General features: G+C 39.0%; 2 protein-coding genes across 8 annotated transcripts; one reads left to right on the forward strand and one right to left on the reverse strand.

Annotated features, from left to right (window-relative positions):
* Nucleotides 1-16: 16 nt before the first annotated feature.
* atad5b (ATPase family AAA domain containing 5b) lies at nt 17-17,900 on the forward strand. 5 transcript variants are annotated; one of them, XM_051898145.1, is made up of 15 exons: nt 17-688; nt 767-1,194; nt 1,372-1,522; nt 3,154-3,550; nt 4,405-4,493; nt 4,621-4,766; nt 4,878-5,031; nt 5,221-5,382; nt 14,297-14,448; nt 14,625-14,718; nt 14,790-14,854; nt 15,030-15,224; nt 16,476-17,251; nt 17,349-17,501; nt 17,669-17,900. In XM_051898145.1, the coding sequence occupies exons 1-15, from the start codon at nt 433-435 to the stop codon at nt 17,739-17,741; spliced, it is 3,291 nt and encodes a 1,096-aa protein (XP_051754105.1). In that variant the 5' UTR covers nt 17-432; the 3' UTR covers nt 17,742-17,900. The 5 variants fall into 5 exon arrangements, with proteins under 5 accessions (XP_051754105.1, XP_051754102.1, XP_051754104.1 ...); XM_051898142.1 differs by having other exon boundaries at nt 17-1,194; XM_051898144.1 differs by having other exon boundaries at nt 17-1,194; nt 15,030-15,215.
* Nucleotides 17,901-18,637: 737 nt separating this feature from the next.
* Nucleotides 18,638-23,614, reverse strand: tefm (transcription elongation factor, mitochondrial). 3 transcript variants are annotated; one of them, XM_051898156.1, is made up of 5 exons: nt 23,461-23,567; nt 22,521-22,563; nt 20,960-21,429; nt 20,722-20,871; nt 18,638-19,531 (listed from the first exon to the last, which is right to left on the reverse strand). In XM_051898156.1, the coding sequence occupies exons 3-5, from the start codon at nt 21,335-21,337 to the stop codon at nt 19,106-19,108; spliced, it is 954 nt and encodes a 317-aa protein (XP_051754116.1). In that variant the 5' UTR covers nt 21,338-21,429; nt 22,521-22,563; nt 23,461-23,567; the 3' UTR covers nt 18,638-19,105. The 3 variants fall into 3 exon arrangements, with proteins under 3 accessions (XP_051754116.1, XP_051754114.1, XP_051754115.1); XM_051898154.1 differs by lacking the exon at nt 22,521-22,563 and having other exon boundaries at nt 23,461-23,614; XM_051898155.1 differs by lacking the exon at nt 22,521-22,563 and having other exon boundaries at nt 23,435-23,576.
* Nucleotides 23,615-23,877: the final 263 nt, after the last annotated feature.

Consider the following 23,877-nt stretch of genomic DNA (forward strand, 5'->3'; position numbering starts at 1 on the left):
TATACAAGTAAATACTAGTTTTTATTTATCATCTTTATACGTTGAACTGGAGATGGATTTTAGCAGCCGTAAAGCGAGAAGCCACGCCTCCGTGGCAATTATATCCAAAGGGGAGGGTGAACGTCATGTGAGAAGGCAGCTAAGATGACGCAGCCCATGAGCAGCAGCAATCGCTTTTCTGTTTGGCGCGAGATTTAATATTAGACCGTCAAACCTTGCTCCATGTTAGTACAAATCCATAACAATTCCGTGAATTTAAAGCGCGATAAGGCACAAAACGCGCACGGTATTCATTAATGTAGAGCAATGACTTTTTATCCAAAGCGAGAAATGGGAACGGTTAATTATGATATGTGAAGATACAACTGTGACTGCTACTTGTTGCAGTTAAAGTGTTTACTGTAGGGATGGATTATATATATATATGGCAACATGGAAACGCCGTTCTCTCTACCTAAGCCTACTAGAACCAAGAACTCTTCCGGAAATGTCTCCGACAGAAGGATCTGCCTTAGGAACCTGGAGACGGAGAGCAAATGCAAAACCCAGGTACTCCCAAAACACAACAGGCTGAAACGAACAAAAACACACAAAGGATTGGAGAATTTTACTGACTACGGAAACAGGCTCACCCACGTGACTGAGACCCCGGAGTCCAATGCATCTTGTGACGTTATTCTCATTAACGGTAAAGAAAAACTATTTGCAGATGCTGCCTTAACTATTGATGGTAAAGACAATTCAGTTTGTCTTCCTATATCATCAGATCTTCCCACAGAAAGCATAAGAAATGAAGGACGCCATTCTCAAACTTTGCAAAAAGTTTCCCAAATGCAAAATGGGGTATCTACAAAGGGATTTCTGAAACGCAATAAACTGGCATTAAAGAGGATGAGCAGCAATATGGGTGTTCAGTTTTTCTCTATTCCTGCAGAGAGAGAACGTGGCTCAAGTGACAGAAGCTTAAAGCCTGACATTGATCATTTTGCAGCTGATAAAGAGGTGTTGTCCAGCTGTTTACGAATAAACACCAGTAAGGGGGACCGTTTGATGAATCAGCCAGAAGTCAACATTGGACAAACCCCAGAGAGCAAAAAACATCATGATATTGGCCAAGCCCTGACTCTCATCACGCCTCGGACTGCTCATAACATCTGTAGAGAATCAACCAATGTCAAAATCCTCAGAGAAATGGTGGGTCTGCAGCTCTCTCTCTCTCTCTCTCTCTCTCTCTCTCTCTCTCTCTCTCTCTCTCTCTCTCTCTCTCTCTCTCTCTCTCTCTCTCTCTCTCTCTCTCATGTTGTTGATTATTTTGTATAGTGTAGTTGAATAATTAGTTTGCTCAGTATTTGTGTTTATTTTTGTTCTCAGATGTCTGGCTGGAGAAATGAATTTCCCAACGAAATCAGCAGTGAGTTTCTGGAAGAGATTCAGATACTCAATTTGCAGTTTCCCATCCACAGGTTTCTCACTCTTCTCTTGAGGAAGAGAACTACTCCCGAGGAGGAGAGTTCTGCTTTGGGTAGGAAATTAGACATGTTTTTAGCAACAAATAGATGTTCACAACCTACCTCTCAATATTTTAAAGAGGAAGCAACAGACAAAGATCTTTGTTGTATTTATTTACAGTGGGTATAAAACATTTACACACACCTATTATAATTATAACTTTTTGAGATGTAAGAAATGCATACATTTAAATTCATGTCAGATCTTTTTACACATTTAATATAATGTATAAACAGACAAAAATCATATATCAAATAAATATAAACATTTAATGGGGGGAACAAGTGGAGATTTAAAATATCCTGGTTGCACAAGTGTGCACACACCTCAACTAATACTTGGTTGAAACACCTTTTGCTTTTAATACAGCTGCCATAAGGGTATATCAATGTAATTTGTCCCACTCTTCCTTGCAAAAAGAGCCTCAGATTAATCTTATTTCAGGGGTATCCTCTGTCTACATCCCTGTTCAAGGCATTTCATCCGTGTTAAAAAAAAATTCTCCCCATTTAATATAGGACTGGGCTCTGACTGGGACATTCGAAAATGTTCTTCTTTTCTTCTTCTAAAGCCATTTCTTTGATCTTTGACTTATTGTGCTATGATTAAATTCCTCTTCATCTTCAGATTTTTAATAGAGGCCTGCAAGTTTTGTGCCAAAATGGTCTGGTATTTGACACTCTCCATGATTCCTTCTATTTTGACTACTGCCCTTGTCTCAGCTGAACTGAAGCAGCCCTACAGCATGATGCTTGCATGATGCTTCATCGTGGGTATAGTGGTGTTTGGGTGATGACCACTCTTGTCTTTGTGCCAACGTACCTTTTAAAATTATGGTCCAAAAGTTCAGTTAGGTTTCATCAGACATTTTGCCACATAGTTTTGGCAAAAAGCAGGCGTGTGTGTGTGTGTGTGTGTGTGTGGTTGTTCTTTTTTGTCTGGCCACCCTACCCCATGCCAGATATATGAAGAATACATGACAATGTTGTCACATACAGAAAGTGATCAATACTTGCCAGATATTCTTGCAGCTCCTTTAATGATACTCCTTGCTGAGCCTCCTTGATGAGATTTAATTTTGTAATTTTACATCAGTTTTTGACAGGTGAACTCTTCTTTCGAATGTCATTGCTGTCCATTGTCTCCACTTGTTGATAATGGCCTTCATGTTATTCCATGGCACATCTAATGGTTTTGGAAATACGCTTCTCCTTATTGGTGCCTCTTCACAGTGAGATCCAGCACATCTTTTGTAAGCTGTTTGCAGGCCATGGATTATAAAAGGGTGTATACATTTATTTATTTTTACCCCTTAATTTTCTGTTTGTTGCATGAATTTTGTTGGTTTCACTACTACATTAAAGGTGGAAAAAGATCTGACACAATTTTATTGATGATACTTTTTTATATATATATATCTCAAAAAGCTCCAAATTTAATAGGGGTATGAAGACTGTACCCACTGTACCTTTCTAGTAATAGAAAGGTAAAATTAAGACTAATCATAAAAAAAAATATTGATTTACTGTAAATCTGTCAGGATGTGGGAAATGCCTTTTTTGTAATGTTTTGTGATTGTAAGGTTTTTTTTTTTTACTTTTATTGATGCAAATTTTTCCATGTTGTACTGCCATTCATTTTCAGAAGCAGAAAAAAATGACGATTCCAAGCATCCTTCAGCTTCCTCTGTCCAGAGAAAGAGAAAACGAGAGTTGCAAGAACAGATGTGTGACAGGACATACAAAAGTCCTAAGACAAACAAAGGCAGTATTTCTGCTGATAAGTTGGATTTTGAGCAATTTTCAGATAGTTTAACCCACTCTCATGCAAAATACAGAAACAGACTGAGCCGAACAAAACGCAGACAGCAACAAACTACATGCTGTCCTGTTGTCACTGAACCAATGCAGGACGAGTCTGTTCATCAGGACCCATGGCCCGGTTGTCTACAAAGAGTGGATGTTCTCTGGACAGATAAATATAACCCTCAACAGTCTAGAGAAGTCATTGGCAACTCTGCATCAGTACGGCAACTACACAGGTGAAATGTCACTGCATTAATGTTAGATGGTAGCCTAGTAGTTAACCCAAAAATATGTCATTTAATTACTCACAGTTCCAAGATTTTTTTCATGGATTTTTTTCTTTCAGTTTTTTCTATACAAAAAATACATCCCAAAGTGTCATGTTCAACAAAACAAAAATTTAGTCTGTACAACTTGTGTACTATGTCACAGGCCTTTTTAAGTCTGAAGCATAGCAGGAAAAAAACAATTTTTAATGAGAGAAAAAAAAAAAAAAAAAGGTAACGAAATGTGAGTAGTGTAGTGTGACATAATTTTAGTGTAGTGTGATATAATTTAAAAAGTCACATGTTTAAAGGGGTGACCTGTGAATCAGAGGGCCTCAGAAAATGTCATAAAAAATTGTAGAAATTGTTCCTAAAAAAAAAAAAAAGTTATTATCAAGTAAATTGAAAATGACTGGAAGAGTCATGTAAATTCATTGGTTAAAGTGGGAACACTGAAGAACATTCAGCTTCATTATTTATAACTAAAATAGTTACTTATTTTATTCTCTGAACACTCCTAATTTCTGTACATTAAAAAAAAATGAAAACAAAACTTATTAAATTAACTTATTAATCAAACTTATTACCAGAGGAAACTTATTAGCTTACATGGGGGTGGAGCATTCGAATATTGTGGGCAATGTTAAAGTCAAAAAGGTTGGGAACCACTGTTCTAGAGGAACGTCATATGATTAGTATGTCATTAAAATAAAAATTGTCTGTTTGTGTATTTAACTACACAATAATGGCCAAAAGTACTGTCTATACTAGACAGTACTGACAAACAGAAGTGCATCTCCTTTTGTTCATTCTTCCAATGACAGCTGGTTAAAAGAATGGAAATTAAGGGCAGACATTGAGGAGAGGAGAAGACGACAAGAAGAAAAGAGGATGAAAGAAGAAAACAGTAATGGTATGTAACTGCCAGAGCACTTGCAGTTTTTGCAATAAAATATAATATTATTATATTATCATAATAAAAATATATTTGTCAAGCCTGTATTGTTCTGTAACTGAGAAATATGTGTAAAAACTTCTAGAGTCGTGGGACTGTGGTGATTTTGAGGGTGATACTGTATCCATAGACCATGAGAAGGAGCTGTGTAACACAGTGCTCATGATCGGTCCATCTGGAGTGGGCAAAACAGCTGCTGTTTATGCCTGTGCACAGGAGCTGGGATTTAAGGTCAGTGCAATATGTTTTCATTTTATCAGTGCATTTATCACAATAAGCGTAACCCTGGCTGTCTGTTAAACCTGCCTTAATGACCTCTTCCTCTGTTCCTTGGTCACACAGGTGTTTGAGGTGAATAGTTCAGTCCTGCGCTGTGGTCGTCTCATCCTCTCCCAGCTGACAGAAGCGACTCAGTCTCATCAGGTGGACATACAGAAAATGAAAACCCTCAAACCTGAAATCATTAACCAAAGCAAAATAAAACCTGCTCCACCTTGTGAGTGAACGTTTTATTTTAACAATATGAATTCTTGGTTCATCAGTTGATATTGTCTTGCAAAAAATTTCTCATGGATTCTCACATGGATGACCAATATGAGTGAAAGGGGATAATTATATAATTAATGCTGTTTATTCAAACTGAATAATTTTGAAATCATTGACTACATCTCCCCTTTTTCCACAGGCGATGAAGCCAATAGAAAGGTTACTTCATCTAAGGGCACTTCAAATTCTCCTAGTGTTTCCTGTCTAAGTGGTAAACCAGTAAATCTCACTCGTTTCTTCAAGTTGAGTAGCAAAAAATCTGTAGGTAAAACCTCTGATGGTCCTGAACGCCGTATTCATGGTAAGTGTACTACGCTAATTAAGCCATGTTTTACAAGAACTTGTAAAATGGGCCTGTTTCACTAAACCATTTCATAGATGTATCTACTTTGTCTGGGTAAAATAAGTAAGCATTGTATTGTATAAGCATTCTATAATGTCTGAAGAATAATAATGGAGCATGCACTAGATACTTTTATAAATATGAACAATTGTCATTATTATTTTGGTTTACAATAATGTCTCATTTGTTAACATTAGTTAAAGGCACAATATGTAAGATTTTTGGATTAAAATATCCAAAAACCACTAGAACAATGTTATATATTTTGTTGTACTTACATTATCCCGAATGTTTCCGAGAATGTTTAAATCCAGAGAAATAAGCAATATTAACCAGGACACAGACCGCGTCCGTGCTCGCCTATCAATGACATCATACCCGCGTTATCCTGTTTCCGGTTTTATTTTGTAGAAACCATGGAAATACCAAAGATGCTTTAATATATTATGTGTTTGGATGGATACATTAATCAACAGAAAACTAATTATGTTATATAGCTCAACACAGTAAGTCTTATTGTTTAAATCTCGTTTTCTTGATTTACAGGGAGTACCATGTTTTACCATGCCTAATATTGGTCTAGCTTACTGCAGTGTGCAAAAAGTGTCTCATAGTAGCCGCTGAGCGAACGGTTCAGATTTCTCACGGTTCGGTTTGTATCACGGTTTTAGTGTCACCATTTCGGTACAGTTCGGTATGTGCTATGTTCAGTAAAAAATAGGACAATTGTACAAATAGGACAAACAAGAAACAGCACAAATACATGAGAGCTAAGATACAAATAAAATAAACAATGCTTTACAGGTTTTTCAGGTATTAACAATAGTTTTCAGGTACAGAAATTGAATAAAGTTATCAAATATAAAACAACACTTCATATAAACTTGTTTGAATAGTTAAATAAAGATGAAACATTATTGAAGTTACAAAATCTATTCAATCAAGAGTGATTTCTTCATGCTTTGACGTTCAAATAACATTAAAACACATAGAGCAGGAATATTAGACTGCTTTCCCTTTAAGACATAATTCAAAGATCCAGTACACTGATACTGATACACATGCGTTGTCTGTCTCGTTTTTCTCCGAAGACATAACCTACTATGTTTGTTCAGACACTCACTAAGATGGGCTTGTTGACATAATTTTTGTGTGAATTTGTCCGTTTAGGTGCAAGACTTGAAAAAGAATTTGCGCAAGAGTATTTGCGCGCTGTGACGCGGCTCTCCATGTACGCGCTTTGGATGAGTACACACAAATCTCCTCACAGCGTGCGCGAGTTCTCTTTCTCGTCTTACGGATGAATGTTTAAATTGGCAAGGTTTAAATGAGTTTAGTTTAAACACAGATAGCAACATGAGATGTGTCAGGTCTCACCTGTGCTCGCGTCGCGCGCTATCAACACCCGGGTGATCACGGCGTAAATGATTGGTCATAGAGCTTTCGGCACGTCATTGAACATTTGTTTACAATGAGTGACTGTTTTGTCCATGTTCCTTTGATCATTGCTGTTGTAACGTATTGGGAAACTAGAATGCGCATCGACTGAAACATAAGGTGCGTCCCAATTCGCGTACTTATGCACTATTCTATGACGTTTTTAAGTACAAATAGTGCGAGTAGTGGGTTCACACAGAAAATTCCAAAAAGAAAAAGTGCACTTTAAATACCCAGAATGTGCACTAAATTAACGGGGAAAAACGAAGTGTGAAATGTTGGACACTTCATGCACTCAACTGTCGCAGCTTTAATTACGTAGCGGAGAGGGAGGGGGTATCAGACTCCGATGTTAAATGTGTAACGATCGGCCCTATCGGTCGAGTTTACATGTATTAAAATGGGGTCAGATTAAACTGTGTGAGCTTTTGGAGTGTTTAAAAAGATGAGACAAACAACAGAAATGAATTGATAAGGTGTATTTACAATATTCACAAGGAACTTAAAACAACACAATAAAACTAGAATAACTTAGGCTGTTAAAAGTGTGGAGTCCGTTTGCACCATACCCTAAAACAGTCCATAAGAATCCTAGCGTGATGTAAGTCCCAATGTGAAAGTATCCACCGGTGTATATACAAAGTTCACAGAAGTGATAATCCAATGAAGAGTGATGTGATTTGCTGGAAAGGTAAGTCCATAAAATGTAACTCCACAGTCCAGCTAGTATGTTTGTAATGAGAGAGTAGTGGGTTCACACAGAAAATTCCAAAAATAAAAAGTGCACTTTAAATACCCAGAATGTGCACTAAATTAACGGGGAAAAACGAAGTGTGAAATGTTGGACACTTCATGCACTCAACTGTTGCAGCTTTAATTACGTAGCGGAGAGGGAGGGGGTATCAGACTCCGATGTTAAATGACAAAATAACGTTATACAATTCACGCACTAAATGGATGAGTACATAGTGTGTAAGTGCATATTGTATAGTGCGTCATTTGGGACGCAACTATACATTAGCCAAATCAGTCTGTCTGTTTTGCACGTTGTTTTCAACAAACCATATTATAGATGCGTCGTCAGATTTGGTATGAACCGCGGTGCAAGCGCGTGCCGAACCGTGGGTGGAGAACCGAACGTTTCGTTTTTTTTTTTGTTGTTTTTTTTTCCGCGAACCGTCCCACCCCTAGCGAACGCAGAGTAGCACTATAACAACTTTCAACACATGTAATGTATCTAATATGATAAAACAGCGCTGCTTTACCCCACATACGCTTAACCGGAAGAAGCGGAAGAGGTGACTGGTATAATAAAAGTTCTGTCGTGCTCGTCTCTACTTGCACCAGGTCTGCTCTGCATGTCTCGGGCTGAAACATGCCCAATTGGCGATCGAAAACCCCGGTTCCTGTGAACACTGCGCACGCTTCACTATGAAGAGCCTTTGTCGCAGGCTAGCACCCCAAGCTAGCCTGTCAGGCCAGGATCCCCTCATGTCACCTAGCCCCGTTCCAGCTGCCACTCCACAGGTACCCATTTCTGTAGAGCTGCCCACCACGGCAGCTTTATCTTGGGGTGAACAGCTCGATGTTTGCGTCCCTCTGCCTAATGTGCTCAGCACGGACGACGAGGAGGACGTGCTTGATTTCGAGGAAGAGGGACAATCGGATTTTCTTCTCTCTGAGGAAGAGGAGGATTTCGAGGACTCCCCTTTCCTTCCCCCTGCGCACCCGGCACTACCCCTCGGCGTGGCGGGATCCACGGAAGATGCGGGCGGGGCACCATCCCTGCTTCTCAGTGTCGATCTGCAAGATGTGTGCAAATGCGCTGCAGAGAAATTAAACATTCCGTGGCCGACCGTGGTAGCAGAGACTGCAAAGTCTCGCTACGAGGGTAAGAGGCTGCCGAGAGCGAAACGGGTAGCACGGCAGCTCCTTCCTGTGTTTCCAGAGCTCCTGGAAGAGGTTGCGTCGACCTGGAAGGACAAACCGTTCACCAGCAAATTGCCCATGCAGGGAGGATCCGCTCTCGATGTGGAGGGAATGGAGAAAGAAGGACTTCTCTGAATGCCCCCCATGGAGCCATTAGTCAGGTCAGACGCACTGGGAAGAGATCTGTGTTGTTACCGATCCTTCTCTGCGTCTTCAGAGATGCGCGGTTCAAGCCGCGGGCAAGGCCATGGCCACAATGGTCATTCAAGAGAGAGGACGTTGGCTTAATTTGGTGAATCTCTCTGAGAAGGAAAAGGAAGCCATCCTGGACACACCGGTGGTCGTAGAGGGCAATTTTGGCTCGGCTCTGACACTGATGCAAAAGAGATGTGCAGCTCTGTATGCCTAGAAAGACGCAGACTGCACCCCCTCCACCACCTCGGCAGACCTTCTCACAAGTTACGGCCTGCCCACCCCCCAGCTATCGCATTCCTAGACGGCAGAGACTGAACGTGAATGCAGCAGGTCACAGCGGAGCCCCAGAACAGAGAACTGCCTGGCCTAAAAAGAACTTCCTGCCTGCAACAGCGCAGACGGTCCAGCCAGCCCCTCATCCTCACTCCCATTCTCAGGGAGCGAGGAGGAAGAAGGCAGTTTGATGGGGTCTTCCCCGGGGAAAGGAGCCCACAGCCCCCCTGTTCACTAGCTCCTGACCCCCTTGAGTTAAGAGCCTTTTATCCACCACCTTTTGCTTCATCAGAACAGCAAAAGTTAAATGCGTTGTGCCCAGTGCGTGCTTTACGCATTTATACAGAAAAAAACAGTTCAGGGAGAGTGATCAGCTTTTCGTATCTTGGACGAAACCTCATACGGGGAAGCCGATTACTAAGCAACGTTTATCGCACTGGATAGTGGAAGTGATTTTGTTGGCATATTCTAGTAAGGGTCTTGTGTCCCCTCCTGGGTTGCGTGCACACTCAACAAGGGGAATGTCAACTTCGTGGGCTCTATTTAAAGGAGTCACGATACAGGATATGAAGCGGCGAGTTGGTCCTCGCCGGATACATTTTCAAGGTTTTATAAACTGGATGTTACAGCTCAAACAGAGCCCGGTTGGTCCAGGGGAGGCAGAGCAGTGAAAAAGGAAAAGAGATGGTGCAGTGGTGCACAGCCACCCACAAGTCACAAGCACTTTTCATGTTCAAAACTCAAAACATGTTTAAAATAAAGTTTTCACTGTATCCACAGAAAATGTTGCTAAACATAATTCCCCCAAAAATGTTGCAAAACATTAACAGAACACAGTATAACATCACCTCGGGGAGTTATTGCTCCCTTAGAGGTGATGAGACGCTTAAACTCTGTCCAAGCGCTAAGTTCCCACGCACGCGCAGTACAGACCCCAAACTCGTCCACCGCTCAGCCAATCGATGGCACCAGAACGCTGTAAATAAACAGTTGGTGAGAATGCACACAGTCCCGCTGGGTATTAAAGACAATACAATTTGGGTACAGACTGCAGTTTGCCGCTTCCTCCCCGCATTTCAAAGGGATAATTCATTCTCAGGTGTGGGGAGAATTAAAGCATGTTCTTCAGGAAGAAATTTCCTCTCTGTTGAACAAAAGGGCGATAAGAGTGGTCCCACCCGAGCAGAGCCACAGCGGGTTTTACTCGAGATACTTCCTCATCCCAAAGAAAGGGACTCAAGCTCTTCGTCCCGTATTAGATCTGTGTTCACTGAACAAATACTTAAGGAAGTACAAGTTCAGGATGCTCACTCATTCTACACTTCTGAAATTAGTGTGCCAGGGCGATTGGTTTACGTCGATCGACCTGAAAGACGCATATTTTCACATAAAGATATGTCCACCCCACAGGAAATTCCTGAGGTTTGCTTTCCTTGGCGTGGCATACGAATATCTGGGCCTGCTGTTCGGCTTGTCTCTCAGCCCCCGAGTGTTTGTAAAATGTACAGAAGAGGCCCTATCTCCGCTCAGGGAGAAAGGCATTCGTCTCGCTACTTACATAGACGACTGGCTGGTGACAGCTCGATCAAAGCGAGAAGCGAAAGAACACACAGTTATGCTTCTGGAACATATACAGAAACTAGGTTTAGAATTAAACATCGAAAAGAATTGTTTTAATTCCCACGCAGTCTATAACATATCTGGGGCTGTCCAGGTCTGCGGATCTCCTGTCCAGGGGCAATCCCCTTTACGGGGAGTGGAAATTGAACAGGGAAGTGGTCGAACAGATTTGGAGCATATACGGCAGAGCGGCAGTGGATCTGTTCGCGTCCCATGACAATGCTCAGTTTCCTCTGCTTTTGTCACTGAAAGACCAGAGCGCGCCTCTGGGAATAGATGCGCTGGTGCACGAATGGCCTTGCGCTCTCCTTTACGCATTCCCACCGATAGCGTTAATATTCCCAACACTTTACAGAGTGAGGGAGAAGGGACTGGCATTGATATTAATAGCTCCGAGGTGGCCAGGGAAATATTGGCTAGCGGAGATCATACATATGCTGTACGAGGACCCATGGCCTCTCCTGCTGCGCAGAGTCCTTTTGTCACAGGCACAGGGGGAGATTTTTCATCCTCATCCAGAACGCCTGGCACTATGGGCCTGGCCCGTGAGTGGTTTAATTTAAATACAACCAGTCTGCCTGACAGTGTTATCAGAACCATACAAAATTCTAGAGCTTCATCGACTAGGTCTCTTTATAAATACAAGCAAAACCGCTTTCCCCCTCATGGGATTTGGGATTGGTGCTTGATGCTCTCTCCATGTCCCCATTTGAGCCGCTGGACAAGGTTGATTTCAAAATATTATCATTTAAGATGGTACTGCTGTTAGCTTTGGCTTCGGCAAAGCGCGTAAGTGAGATTCACGCGCTTTCAGTGCATTCAGCGTGTATACAGTTCATGCCTGGTGATGCAGGGGTAGTTCTGAAACCCAATCCTGCATTCATGCCCAAAGTAGTTAATGCTCTTGAGTTAAGAGCCTTTTATCCACCACCTTTTGCTTCATCAGAACAGCAAAAGTTAAATGCGTTGTGCCCAGTGCGTGCTTTACGCATTTATACAGAAAAAAACAGTTCAGGGAGAGTGATCAGCTTTTCGTATCTTGGACGAAACCTCATACGGGGAAGCCGATTACTAAGCAACGTTTATCGCACTGGATAGTGGAAGTGATTTCGTTGGCATATTCTAGTAAGGGTCTTGTGTCCCCTCCTGGGTTGCGTGCACACTCAACAAGGGGAATGTCAACTTCGTGGGCTCTATTTAAAGGAGTCACGATACAGGATATTTGTGAAGCGGCGAGTTGGTCCTCGCCGGATACATTTTCAAGGTTTTATAAACTGGATGTTACAGCTCAAACTTTAGCACATGCAGTATTGAGTGTAGGAGTGTGAGTCACGAGTCATGACTCATTCAGCCCCGGATGCAGTGATTGTGGTTGGCAGGAGACTTCGAGGCAGGCTATCTGGCAATACGGGAGTTAGGATATCCCATAGTGAGACACCGAAACGTATGCTTGAAAGAGAACAATAGGTTATTTGCGTAACCCCCGGTGAGGTGTCTCACCAGATCACCCTCCTTGCTGTGCGAAGCGAGGAAGAGGTGTGCTTGTTTTGAATGTCGTACTGACGTTGTGTTGCTCCCTTTATACTGAGGGGTGGAGAAGCCACTCCCAGACACAACGTCACGTCTGCCAGCCAATTGGGGCTGGCGTAATGTAATGGGGCTTCTGAGGAAGCCACGGAAGGGGCGTATCCCATAGTGAGACACCTCACTTAATGCTATCAGAGAAACCTGGGTTACACAAGTAACCTATTGTTTTAATCCAACATAAGCCATGATTCTTTCACCACTGGGTGTCAGCGCTCTACCAGTGATTGCAAAGCTGCAGTGTGAGATGTGATGAATAAAATCAGAATAAACATAATATTTTAGTCACTATTCTGTGCCATTTTTTTTTTCACTGACAATCATTTGTATGTAATTCACACATTTATGCCAAAAATCCTAATATTCAAAGTTGCGCTGTCATTGCATTATTCTCTAAGATTAATTAAAAATTTAACATCGTTAAGGCAGTTATCACATTCATTCAACTATTTCAAACACTGGAATAAAAGAGCACCAACGCAAGCAATACTGCTCGTACGAACCATAGTTAATGTACTCTTACTTATGAAGGCGAACCATGGTTTTACTATAGTATTTGATTAATTATAACTATTATATGAAAGGTAAGTTATACTGCTGTTTAATCGTCAGCTTGGTTTGTTTGTGCATGTCTTGTATGCTCTTCTGCTCCTTTACAGTCAGAAAGCAGCTAGTGCGCGATGCTAACGGACTTTTACAGTTGTCATTCTGTTACCAGATTGTCAGGAGGGAATCAGCGATGCTTGACAGTTTTAACTTGTTTTTGTTTGCAGTGCAATTGTAACTGTAACGTAAAATAGGCTAGCCATCGTGATAATGCATTGTCACCCATAGTTGCTACGCTTACCATAGTAAAACCATGTGGTTTCTTAAGGGTGTTTATAAGTCAGATTCATTTAAATGTAAATTTAACAGATATGAAATATGATGACTAAGAGAAAAACACTGCTAATAAAAAGACAAGCACTTGACGGTGGTAGGTTAGTGGGGAAATATATATATTTATTTATTTATTTATTCAGAATGCGTATTTGAAAGCGAAATATATTAATAAACATTTCAGCATGTTGAAGATAATTAATGTTAATGCAGAGAATATGATTGTTTAAAAAACATTTGTCAGCCCTAAAACGTAGTAATAATCTGCGTTTTCACGAGAAGCTCTCTGTATGTAAGTGCGCTGAATGCCGACCGGAAACGCTTGAGCCGCAACAAGTAGAACGCGGAAGTAATTGTGCAAGTAGTCCATTGCTCCAACGGCCTCGTTCCTGCTCGCACAGCACTCGCCTTGCTCTACTTCATACTACAGTAACGTTTATAATCTCATCCATGATTATGATTTCTGCCAGAGTCCCGTTCAGATTCTTTTCCACTGGCTGTAGACGTGAAGGGAAGACAACACCTCGCATGATTGCACAAAATCAAGACGGCATCAAGCTATGCCTTTGTGTTGAATAAGCGACCTCTAGTGGTAAAAATGTACATATTGTGCCTTTAATGTATTAACATGAACTAACAATGAACAATACATTTGTTATTGGCAATTGCATTTGGTATTTATAAATCTTTGTTAATGTTAGTTAATAAAAATCCAGCTGTTCAGATTGTTCATGTTAGTGTACATTGCATTAACTGTTATCAAATACAACATTTGATTTTAATAATATATTAGTAAATGTTGAAATTAACATTAACTAAAATTAATAAATGCTGTTGAAGTATTGTTAATTCTTAGTTCATGTTAACTAAAGTAGTTAACTGATGTTAACTAATGAAACTTTAATGTAAAGTGTTACCATTATTTTGTTATTCATCACAAATCTGATTACAACAGCTGTCGAACTGAAACCGGGTAGACTTCAGAGTTCAGGGTCGGGTTTTAAGGACAAGAGAGAAGGAAATAAGGAGTTAACGTGTTCTTCTAAAGATCCTACGTCAGTCATGCAGAGCCAAACAATCCCTATGTCACTCATTCTGTTTGAGGAGGTAAAGAGTGAATTTGTATCTCTGCTTTGCAGACTGAGTGAAAGCATCATAAATGCTTTTAATTAACTGTTTATTAAAAAATAATTTATAATTAACTAATTTTGCTGATTTAAACTTCTTTCTATTTTGTTCACATTTTTTTTTTATGCGCTTTTAATGTTAAATGTGTCCCCCAGGTTGATGTCATTTTTCCTGAAGATGTTGGATTTCTTGCAGCAATTAGGACTTTCATGAGCACAACCAAAAGACCCATAATTCTAACAACCAATGGTGAGCAACCAGTAATTGCATAAAATGCAGATAAGCATTTATTTGTTTGTTAAAATGATGCTTCCTTACAGATCCATTATTTGGTAGAAGACTTAAGGGGCATTTTGATGAAATCCATTTCCAAACTCCTTCACTGGTAAGAAAAACCAACATATTTAAAATCACAGATATTGTAAGTTACTGTTCACCTTTTTTGTATCACAATAGTAAATGTTTGATGCAATTGTTTGAATTAGCTCTTATCTTATGGCATTAATATTATTTTGATTAATTATTTGATGTAATAATATTATGTATCATTTTAAACTCAGCAAACCATCAGGAGCTATTTGCAGTGCATGTGTGTGGTGGAGAACATGAGGACTGATCCAGAAGACATGGCTTTTTTGTTGTGTCAGAATAAGGGGGATATCAGACGGAGTATTCTCCAGCTTCAGCTCTGGGTCTGTAGTGGTGGTGGGAGAACGGAACAACAAATTCTCAAGAACACACTCAAAGTGAGCCAGGTTTGCCTTACTACTTATTTTTCTGTACATGCAATTTTAGAAATGCAAACTGTCATCAGTCTCAAAGTTTTGCATGGTCATGTGATAGATGGGTGTTTTGTGTGATGTGTCACTGCACACTTAAATCTTATTACCATGTACTATATAATACAGTGGTTCCCAACCCTGGTCCTGGAGTACCCCCAATTCTGCATATTTTATATGTCCTCCTAATCAAACACACCTGATTCAATAGGAAAAATATCGAAACTCTTTGGTCATTTTTGAGCGAGATGTTAATGGTCTAATCAGATTCAATGAGCTATGCTAAAAGTGGTACCGCCAGACCCGGAAATCGGCTGAATGGATTCAAAAACGGTAAAACTCCACTGTTTAACGCTAGGGGAGTTGGAAAATGAGCCTATTTTCAAAAAAAAGTGGAGTGTTCCTTTAAGAGTCTATGACTGGATCATTATTGCAGTGGTTATGTTTCTAGCATGTGATATGTTTGGCAACAGTTCTTTTAACCCTAAATGATAGAGCGTGTAGCTTTTTATTTCTTCAACAACCATGTAGGAAGACACATCATGGCCATATTCCAGGATGTCAAAGCCAAGATTCATCAGGCTCAAACTGTGAAAGAATGGTTGGAAGAGAGCATGAAGAATCATTTTCACACATGAACTGATACCTCCAAGTCCAGACCTTAAATTCATTGAAAGTGCTGAAGTACACTTTACAGAGTGCTTGGCCAAAAAATTGATGCACCTCTTGGTGGAAATAAATGTTATTTCCATCAAGAGGTGCATCAGTTCTTGGTCAAGATCTTGTATTGACAATGCAGTAGTCAAGCACTCTGTAACTTTCAATGAATTTAAGGTCTGGACTCAGAGGTGCCAATTTATGTGTGAAAATGATTCTTCATGCTTCCTCCCATTCATTCTCACAATTTGAGCCTGGTGAATCTTGACATTGTCAAACTGCTTATCTGAGTGAATGACAGAAAACACATCATGTGGAGTTATAAATAATGACCTAACAGGTGGTTGTGATATACATTTATTAGCCTTGTAAAGGGATTTGTGGTTTTGATGTCACTTTGAATTATAGAAGTGGCTAATTGATAGATTAATGTTCTGTTAAGGTTAGTTAAAAGGATTTGTGTAGAGCCTAAGCATCAAAGTGGACCACACTTTATGCTGCTTTTCTCACAGAGCTTGTAGGCCTCATAGTAATACACCTAATGTGTGTATTCTGTCTTAAATTACACAGTGTGGATCATGGACTGAGCTGGAAAACAGCAGATGTCTGGAGATCCTGGCAGAGAAAACGGGAGGAGGCCTACTGTACTCCAACATCGAAAGACTATTTTCTCCACATTGCATATCTCAATCCTCTCATCATCAAGAGTCAATAAATCCCAAGACTAAAGGAGAAAAGCCAGTCAAAGGCTTGATATTACAAACCTCTACAAATGTAAATGAGGTTAAACCAGACAGACTCTCTACACGCAGAGGACAAAAACGTTTGTCATCTTGTGAGCCAAAAAATATTTCATACCTACATTCAGACCTTAAACTTTTCTCAGTTCCCTCAAAGCAAACTAATCATTTGGCTTCAGAAACAGATGTCCATGGACAAGATAATTCACTCATGCTGGTTTTTCAGCATTTGGTGTGCATTGCAAAGTTTTTTGACAACATGTCTTTTCTGGATGCTTATTTACAAAGACCATCTCTCAGTGGAACTGGATATTGCAAACCGGAACCTCTTGGTTGGATGGGCGCCACACTGAAGGATAGCTTATTGGACTTACCAAGAGAGGAGCAGATAGGACAGTGTTTCGAGAATTCCTCACAGATATTGGCCATTGTGGAAGGTTTGGGTTTTCTTCAGTGCCAGACTGAATTCTCTGGGATCTGGATGGAAGCTGTGAGGCTGAGGGAGAAGTTGTCTTCAGAGAGATGGGAACAAATTATTTCTGCCCTTTCTCTGCCATCTGACATAAAAAACCTCAAATTGTGTCACTGCAAATTCTGTGCACCTAGGTATGTGTATTAAATGAGTTTACATGAAGCTTTAACTTCATCTGTATGTGGCGCTGCTCTAATATCCTGTGGTGTGTGGTTTTGACTTCTTTTACAGTGGTATCCAGAAGCGCAAGGAAATTGTATCCATATTGATCTCTAGCAAAAAGGTTTGTTGTCATAATAATAAACCTGCTCTTTCCATGGACTACCTGCCCACTCTGCGCTCAATCTGTAGATCAGAGAGAGTTAAAGAACAGCACTCATTCAGGTACTTGAATTTGTGCATGGTTCATGTACAGCTTGGAGTCTCAAGATTCATGAATGTGCCACTGTTGTGCTTAAGAAATGCTTTATAATAAGAAAATGTACAGCAATTATTTAATGTGATCTTTTTTTTAATGATTAAGATTTGCTCTGTTTGTCTCTCACTGTCAGACGTTCACACTACCTTTCAAACCTTAACCTGCCCAGAAGCACACTGGACCTTATGGCCTTGGATTTCCCTTGATGTATGACTGACATGCTGCTCTAGAAAACCTCCATGACTTCTAAACTGTTTACTGTATTGTGACAGGAATGTGATGTTTGTACATGGTTACAGAAATATATATGTAAAGTCTTATATAAGATCATTTACTCTTGTCAAATAAAGAAAATATATTTTTAACTTTTTTTAAAAATGTATTCTACTAATTAGCAGTGGGGAATTTTCACTGGTACCTCAAATGAACATAATGACATTCTCGTTATGCACGTTAGTACCATTCATATTATTTATATGCAGTGAACTCCAAAAAAATTTCAGACACTTAGTAAGTCATGTTTAAAAATATATGAATTTCATTGCATTACATACTAAACATCAAACCAAGTGCCATATGCAAACAGATTTTCTCAGAACCAACTAGTTTTGAGGCCACTTTTTTATTTTTAACCAACTGGTCTCAAGGTTATCTGTGGATGTATAAAGTGATTTCCCCTTAAATCCTCACAAATATCCCAGCAGAATAATCACTGGTGTAGTTAATCAAATTAACTATTTTTAACATTAAACATTTTTCACAAAATTTGACGTGTCCAAGACTCTTGCTTCATATTTCAAAACATTGTGTTTTGATTTTTAATATTCTCATGTTATATTGAGAAATGTTACTTTGCCATCACAGCAATGTATTTAATTTTTAATTTATATTCAAATATTATTGTTTCACAGTATTACTGTTTTTACTGTATCAAAAAAATAACCTCTCCCTCTACAAAATGTATCCCTTGTCTAATCGTCATCTGTGTTCGGCTTGAAAAGGTCTGTCAGATGTTAAATGTTTCCACACTGTGGCTCAGGGGACACTATATTTCTATATTTTGTTTCATTCTCATGTGAAAAATGACAACAAACCAGCTTGACATTTTTTAGTAGTAACATTTTTTCTTTAATCCCAAAGCAACTTTCCCACTGGACAGTACAGTTCACATTCCCCCTCAAGCAGCAACCTGGGCTTTAGTGCCTTGCTCAAGTGCATAATAGTGATGGCTCATTCTTTGTGGGGATCCAACTGACAACGTTATGATTACAAGCCTTGGGCTTTAACTCAGGCCAAGGGCCTCTTAGTGGATACAGAGGTGGAGCAATGACCACTAGTTAAATATTGTATAAAACTGAGTGTTGCATTTTAACAGGGCTATAATAAGGTGTATAACACCATGTTACTGTAGATTTCATTTAACCTTTAAATTTATAAGGCGTGTCCTGGTCCAGTTTAACAGTTAGGGAAATAAAAATACTTAATAAAATCCTATGTTATGTTCAAGGAACTTGATTAATCACTCAGCTGATGAAGTCCAACAAATAAGACATGGTCATCCAGTAGAAATTTACTCCTGTAGGAGTTCGAAAAACGCAACAGCTTGCAGAAGAGCATCACACAGCTCTTCCCCTCTATTCCTACTGCTCATCTGAAAGGAGTTTCTGTGCTTTAACACCAAGTCATGAGGGAAAAGAACACGTGAGTCTCGCTTCATCACTGACTCGGTCATCATTTTCCTTACTGTCTCAGCTCCACTTGTCCGACAATCTCCCACTATTAGGTTGAAATGGCGGCCAATGGCTGTGCGTAACATGTTAAGGACTTTAGGAGGGCATCCTGGTTCCCTCGCTGGAGTGAGTAAAGCGAATAGCATGGCCTCTACCGTCCGGAGATGGACCATAACTGGATAAAGAGAAGTATTCTGGGGAGAGATGCTTGGCTTCTCCACCACAAAAAAGTCAGCAGCAGGAAAGCTTGAAATAACAGTAGAGATCTGGGGTTGACAAAGAATATACACTTTAATTCAAAGTGGTTATTCCAGTGCAAAATCACTAACAAATAAGGTGCATGAAAGTAACTACTATACAGAAGTTAAACCAGCAACTCTTGTTGACAGGAGAACTTAAACCGACACATTTTAGCATACACAAATGATTTGAGTTGTTTGTGTATCATATCAGGCCCAGTGAGGAACATACCACCAAAAAAACAAAAAACAAAATCAAGACACTAACACATACAACACTTAAGTTAAAATCCCCTATTTTGGACACCAACAACCTTTACTGTACAGTGTGGACAAACATGGCTAAAACATTAGTCAAAATATGCATATGCATACTTAATCTAGCATACACATAACTGTATATCATTTTTATAATTTAGGCTGCATGAATTAGGTCAACCTGAACCGGAAATACTTCCCATAACATCCAATGTACTGGTTACATCATAAGAGGAATGTCTTCTACGCTAATATTAGTTTTTCTGTCTCAAATACACTCGGTAGCCACTGAAACCGCCTTTGTGCAACAGGCCACTGGGATGGCGAACATCTGTCCTGGATAGCCTCAGTCCTGCAGAGTTTAGCTTCAACCCTGATAAAAACTCGCCTGCCTATAGCTTTCTAGCACCCCTTCAGACCTTGATTAGCTTGTTCAGGTGTGTTTGATTTGGAGCTGAATTCTGCAGGACTGTGGCTCTCCAGGACCGACATTAGCCACCTCTGATATAGACGAATCATGGTCATTTAGGAAAAAGATTGCATGGGTGTTTGAATCAAGATTGCAATCTTTTAACAAATAATCATGCAGCTCTATCTTATTGTGAACTATTCATCCATGCATGCGTTTCATTTTTTAATTCATTTGTTGACCTTGTTAATTTGTAATCAAAATGATACAACTGGATCTTCCGGTGAAATGACAGACATCTCCAAATATTTCTCAAATCATTTTGTCCCCTTTCTTACTATCAACTGCAAGCTATGCATTCAGATTTGCTTCCATCCAATCAATAATCGATGCACAGAACCAAGTCCCCACCCCTACATTTTCTTCAGTTCACAAGGGTTGCTGGTTTACCTTCTCAAAAGAATATGCAAAACTTTTAATGAATATTAAACCTGAATACTGCTAAATCTCAAATAAATAAACATAAAAAAAACACAATTTAGAAACTCACATCTTTCAAATAATCTGATGCCATGTAAGTTCCTTTCATAAAACTCTTGCACTCTGCTTGCTGCCAGTCTAAGACAGTTTTTGCCCGATCCATGTGTGTCCATGCAATTTTATTAGTACCACAAACAATGGACACGATAGAGCTTGTATCCTGCAAGACATTCAACAACAAAACATAGCATAAAATTCTTCATTCACAAAAGCTATTAAATTTAGTGGTTTAGATAAATTTTCCTCACCTCCAAGAGAGCCCGGTCAACCTCAGGTCTTATAAATTTAGCCAGATTGACTTTTCCCTTTTTCCCCTCTTTCCTGTCAGCTGGTTTGAGGATTGAGTCAAAGACTATGACAGCACTCTTGTGTTTCAGTAATGGTACATTAATGACACCCTCCAGACTGTTGAATGGTCCATGTCTGGTTCTGTAGTCGATGATGTTGACAGCTTTCCGTCCTCGCAGCAGTTTGACCTGTGCCAGTTCTGACTCTGTGGCTGTATTAAGACGCTGGAGGATGACAGCACGCTGCTCTGCAGTATAACATGAGTCCAGGGGTTTGTCATTTTCTTGGCACAATTCAGATGAAATGGATGAATTCAGGGTGTCAAACCTAGACACCATTATTCTGCTCCTTTTGCAACAGGTGCAATGCAAGAATCTGAGCTCATATTCAGGCAAGGAGCTTGGAGGACGACAGAACAGACTGTAATGCCCTGCAATCAATCAATGATTTAGTCAGAAAATAATCAATCAAATAGTAAAATAACAGTGCCAATGTTGCAAAGGGATTTTAATTTCAGCTATAAAGCAGCTCTACAGAAGACAATATTGTCATTAACCAGCTCAATTCAGTTAATGTTTTTGTGTTCTCAAACTCATAAATAGTTAAATCGATCCTAAACCTTAACATTGATAAATGTGAATTATTTCCCATTAAAAGTTGTAATGTCTCTTCAATCTGTGGCATAGCTGTTAAAAGCACTGTTAAATATCTTGGTATAGAAATAACTAAAGAAAAAAATAGATGTGCAACAAACTTTAATCCGATTATTGAAAAAACAAAGAAAAAACTTAATTGCTGGCTTCAAAGGGATCTATCTATTAAAGGAAGAGTTTTGCTCACTAAGGCCGAAGCTCTTTCAAGTCTCTTATGCGGCCCAATCTCTCTATGTAGATAAGCCTACATGTAAATTGATTGATAGAGCTCTAACAGATTTTGTCTGCGAAAAACCAAAGCCACTATATGAAGAAGTCTGTTATTTTAAATTCTTACAAAGGCGGCTTAAATTTTATTGATTTTAGTTCTTTAAATTACACTTTCAAAATAAATTGGCTTCATCGATATTTGAAAAATCAAGATTCCATCTGGAATATTTTCCCTCAACAAGCTTTTTCATATATTGGAGGTATACGATTTTTATTGATGTGCAACTATAACTTATCAAAAATTCCTATCAAACTTTCAAATTTCCACCAACAGGTACTTTAATTTGTATAAACATAATTTCACTCCCCATAAATTCTTTATTTGGAACAATCAAAATATTTTATACAAAAACAGAACTTTATTTTTTGATCAGTGGTTTAATAACGGTTTACTTTTAGTTTGCCAGCTATTTAACAACAAAGGTACTCCCAAAGAATTTGCCATAGTTATGGGAGCGATAACAACAGGAATCTGTATGCTTTTTAAGAATTACACTCACTCTACTACTATAAATACTACTTTCCCTGAGCCAATAGACACTCCTGTAGGTAAAATATGTTTTTCAGGAAAAAAGATAGAAACAATAAAGTTAGATACCTGTTTCTTGAAGATATTATCTCGATATCTCCTGCAATTTTTACTGAAATAATTTATTTAAAAATTTAAATTAGAAAAAGATTCGGTCTTTACAACAAAAATATTTTCTCACCAATAAAGTAAAAGAAGTGTCTTTCAAAATAATAAATAAATTTTACCCTGTTAAATATTTTATGATTAAATATAAAACCAATATTGATACAAGATGCTCATTTTGCCAAGTGCACACAGAAACTGTCTATCATTTATTTTGGTCATGTTTCTATACTGAACAACTATGGAAAGATATTGAAACATTTATTAAAGTTAATATCCAACAAGATATATCTGTACCTTTTAAAGATATTATTTTTGGACACTTCTGATTCTAATAAAAACAAAGCTTGTTTTGTTATAAATTTAATTTATTTTCTTGGCAAATTCTATATCCATAAATGTAAATTCACTAACAACAAACCAATTTTTCTTGTTTTTTTTTTTTTTAAAGAATTTAAAATGTACCTTAACTCTATTTCATCCTCTGTAAATAAGAAAGCGAGAACAACCTCAATCTGTAATGACTTAAATTTGTACACTGTAATTAAAATATAAATTAATATCTTACCCTCTTTTTTTTTCTTCTATTTTTTCTTTATCTTTACCTTTTTCCTTTAGCAATTATTTTTCTGTATGTTCAGATGACATTGTACATAATGTTGATACATGTTATGTACTCTATACAAAATTGTATATCATTAATGTCATCTTTGTAATGTCATTAATGTCATCTTTGTACAAATATATTCAAGTAAAATACTTCATACTGTATATAACTCTACACATAAAATTACATTGGTGCAACTGATAATCCAAAAAGATCTGTGATGATCTGCAAGACACTGTATAGTCTGTATAACTCTTATTGAATTTCATACCTAATATATTTACGTGTTATTGTTACCTTTGAGGACGATAGAGGACAAAAGGCGTTTCGCGATCCACATGTTTGATCGCCACAGCTTAATGTTTTTGTTACATGTGAATGTGCCCTGTGCTTTACCCTCAGAGGTCCGAGGTTAAGGGCTCGTGAGGAAACATGGCGTGTGTGACTTTGGTTCCGACGAAGAATGAACGCTTTGTCCAAGGGTGTGTCTCAATCAGCTCCCTAGCTCCCGAGCTCGTGAATCAGTATATCGCGTACACGAATTCGGGCACTGGTAAGGACAATAAAGGATGCTGGTTCACTACACATTGGGACACTTATGATTTTTATTCCCGGCGACGTGACAACGTCCTCATTGTACAACATCACTACTGGTATTTATGAACAACAGCAGAGCTGATATTTTCTGGCATTACTTGTAATGTTATTTAAAGT

The sequence above is a fragment of the Ctenopharyngodon idella genome, chromosome 6, assembly GCF_019924925.1.
Source record: "Ctenopharyngodon idella isolate HZGC_01 chromosome 6, HZGC01, whole genome shotgun sequence".
In the NCBI taxonomy this organism is placed as follows: Eukaryota; Metazoa; Chordata; class Actinopteri; order Cypriniformes; family Xenocyprididae; genus Ctenopharyngodon; species Ctenopharyngodon idella.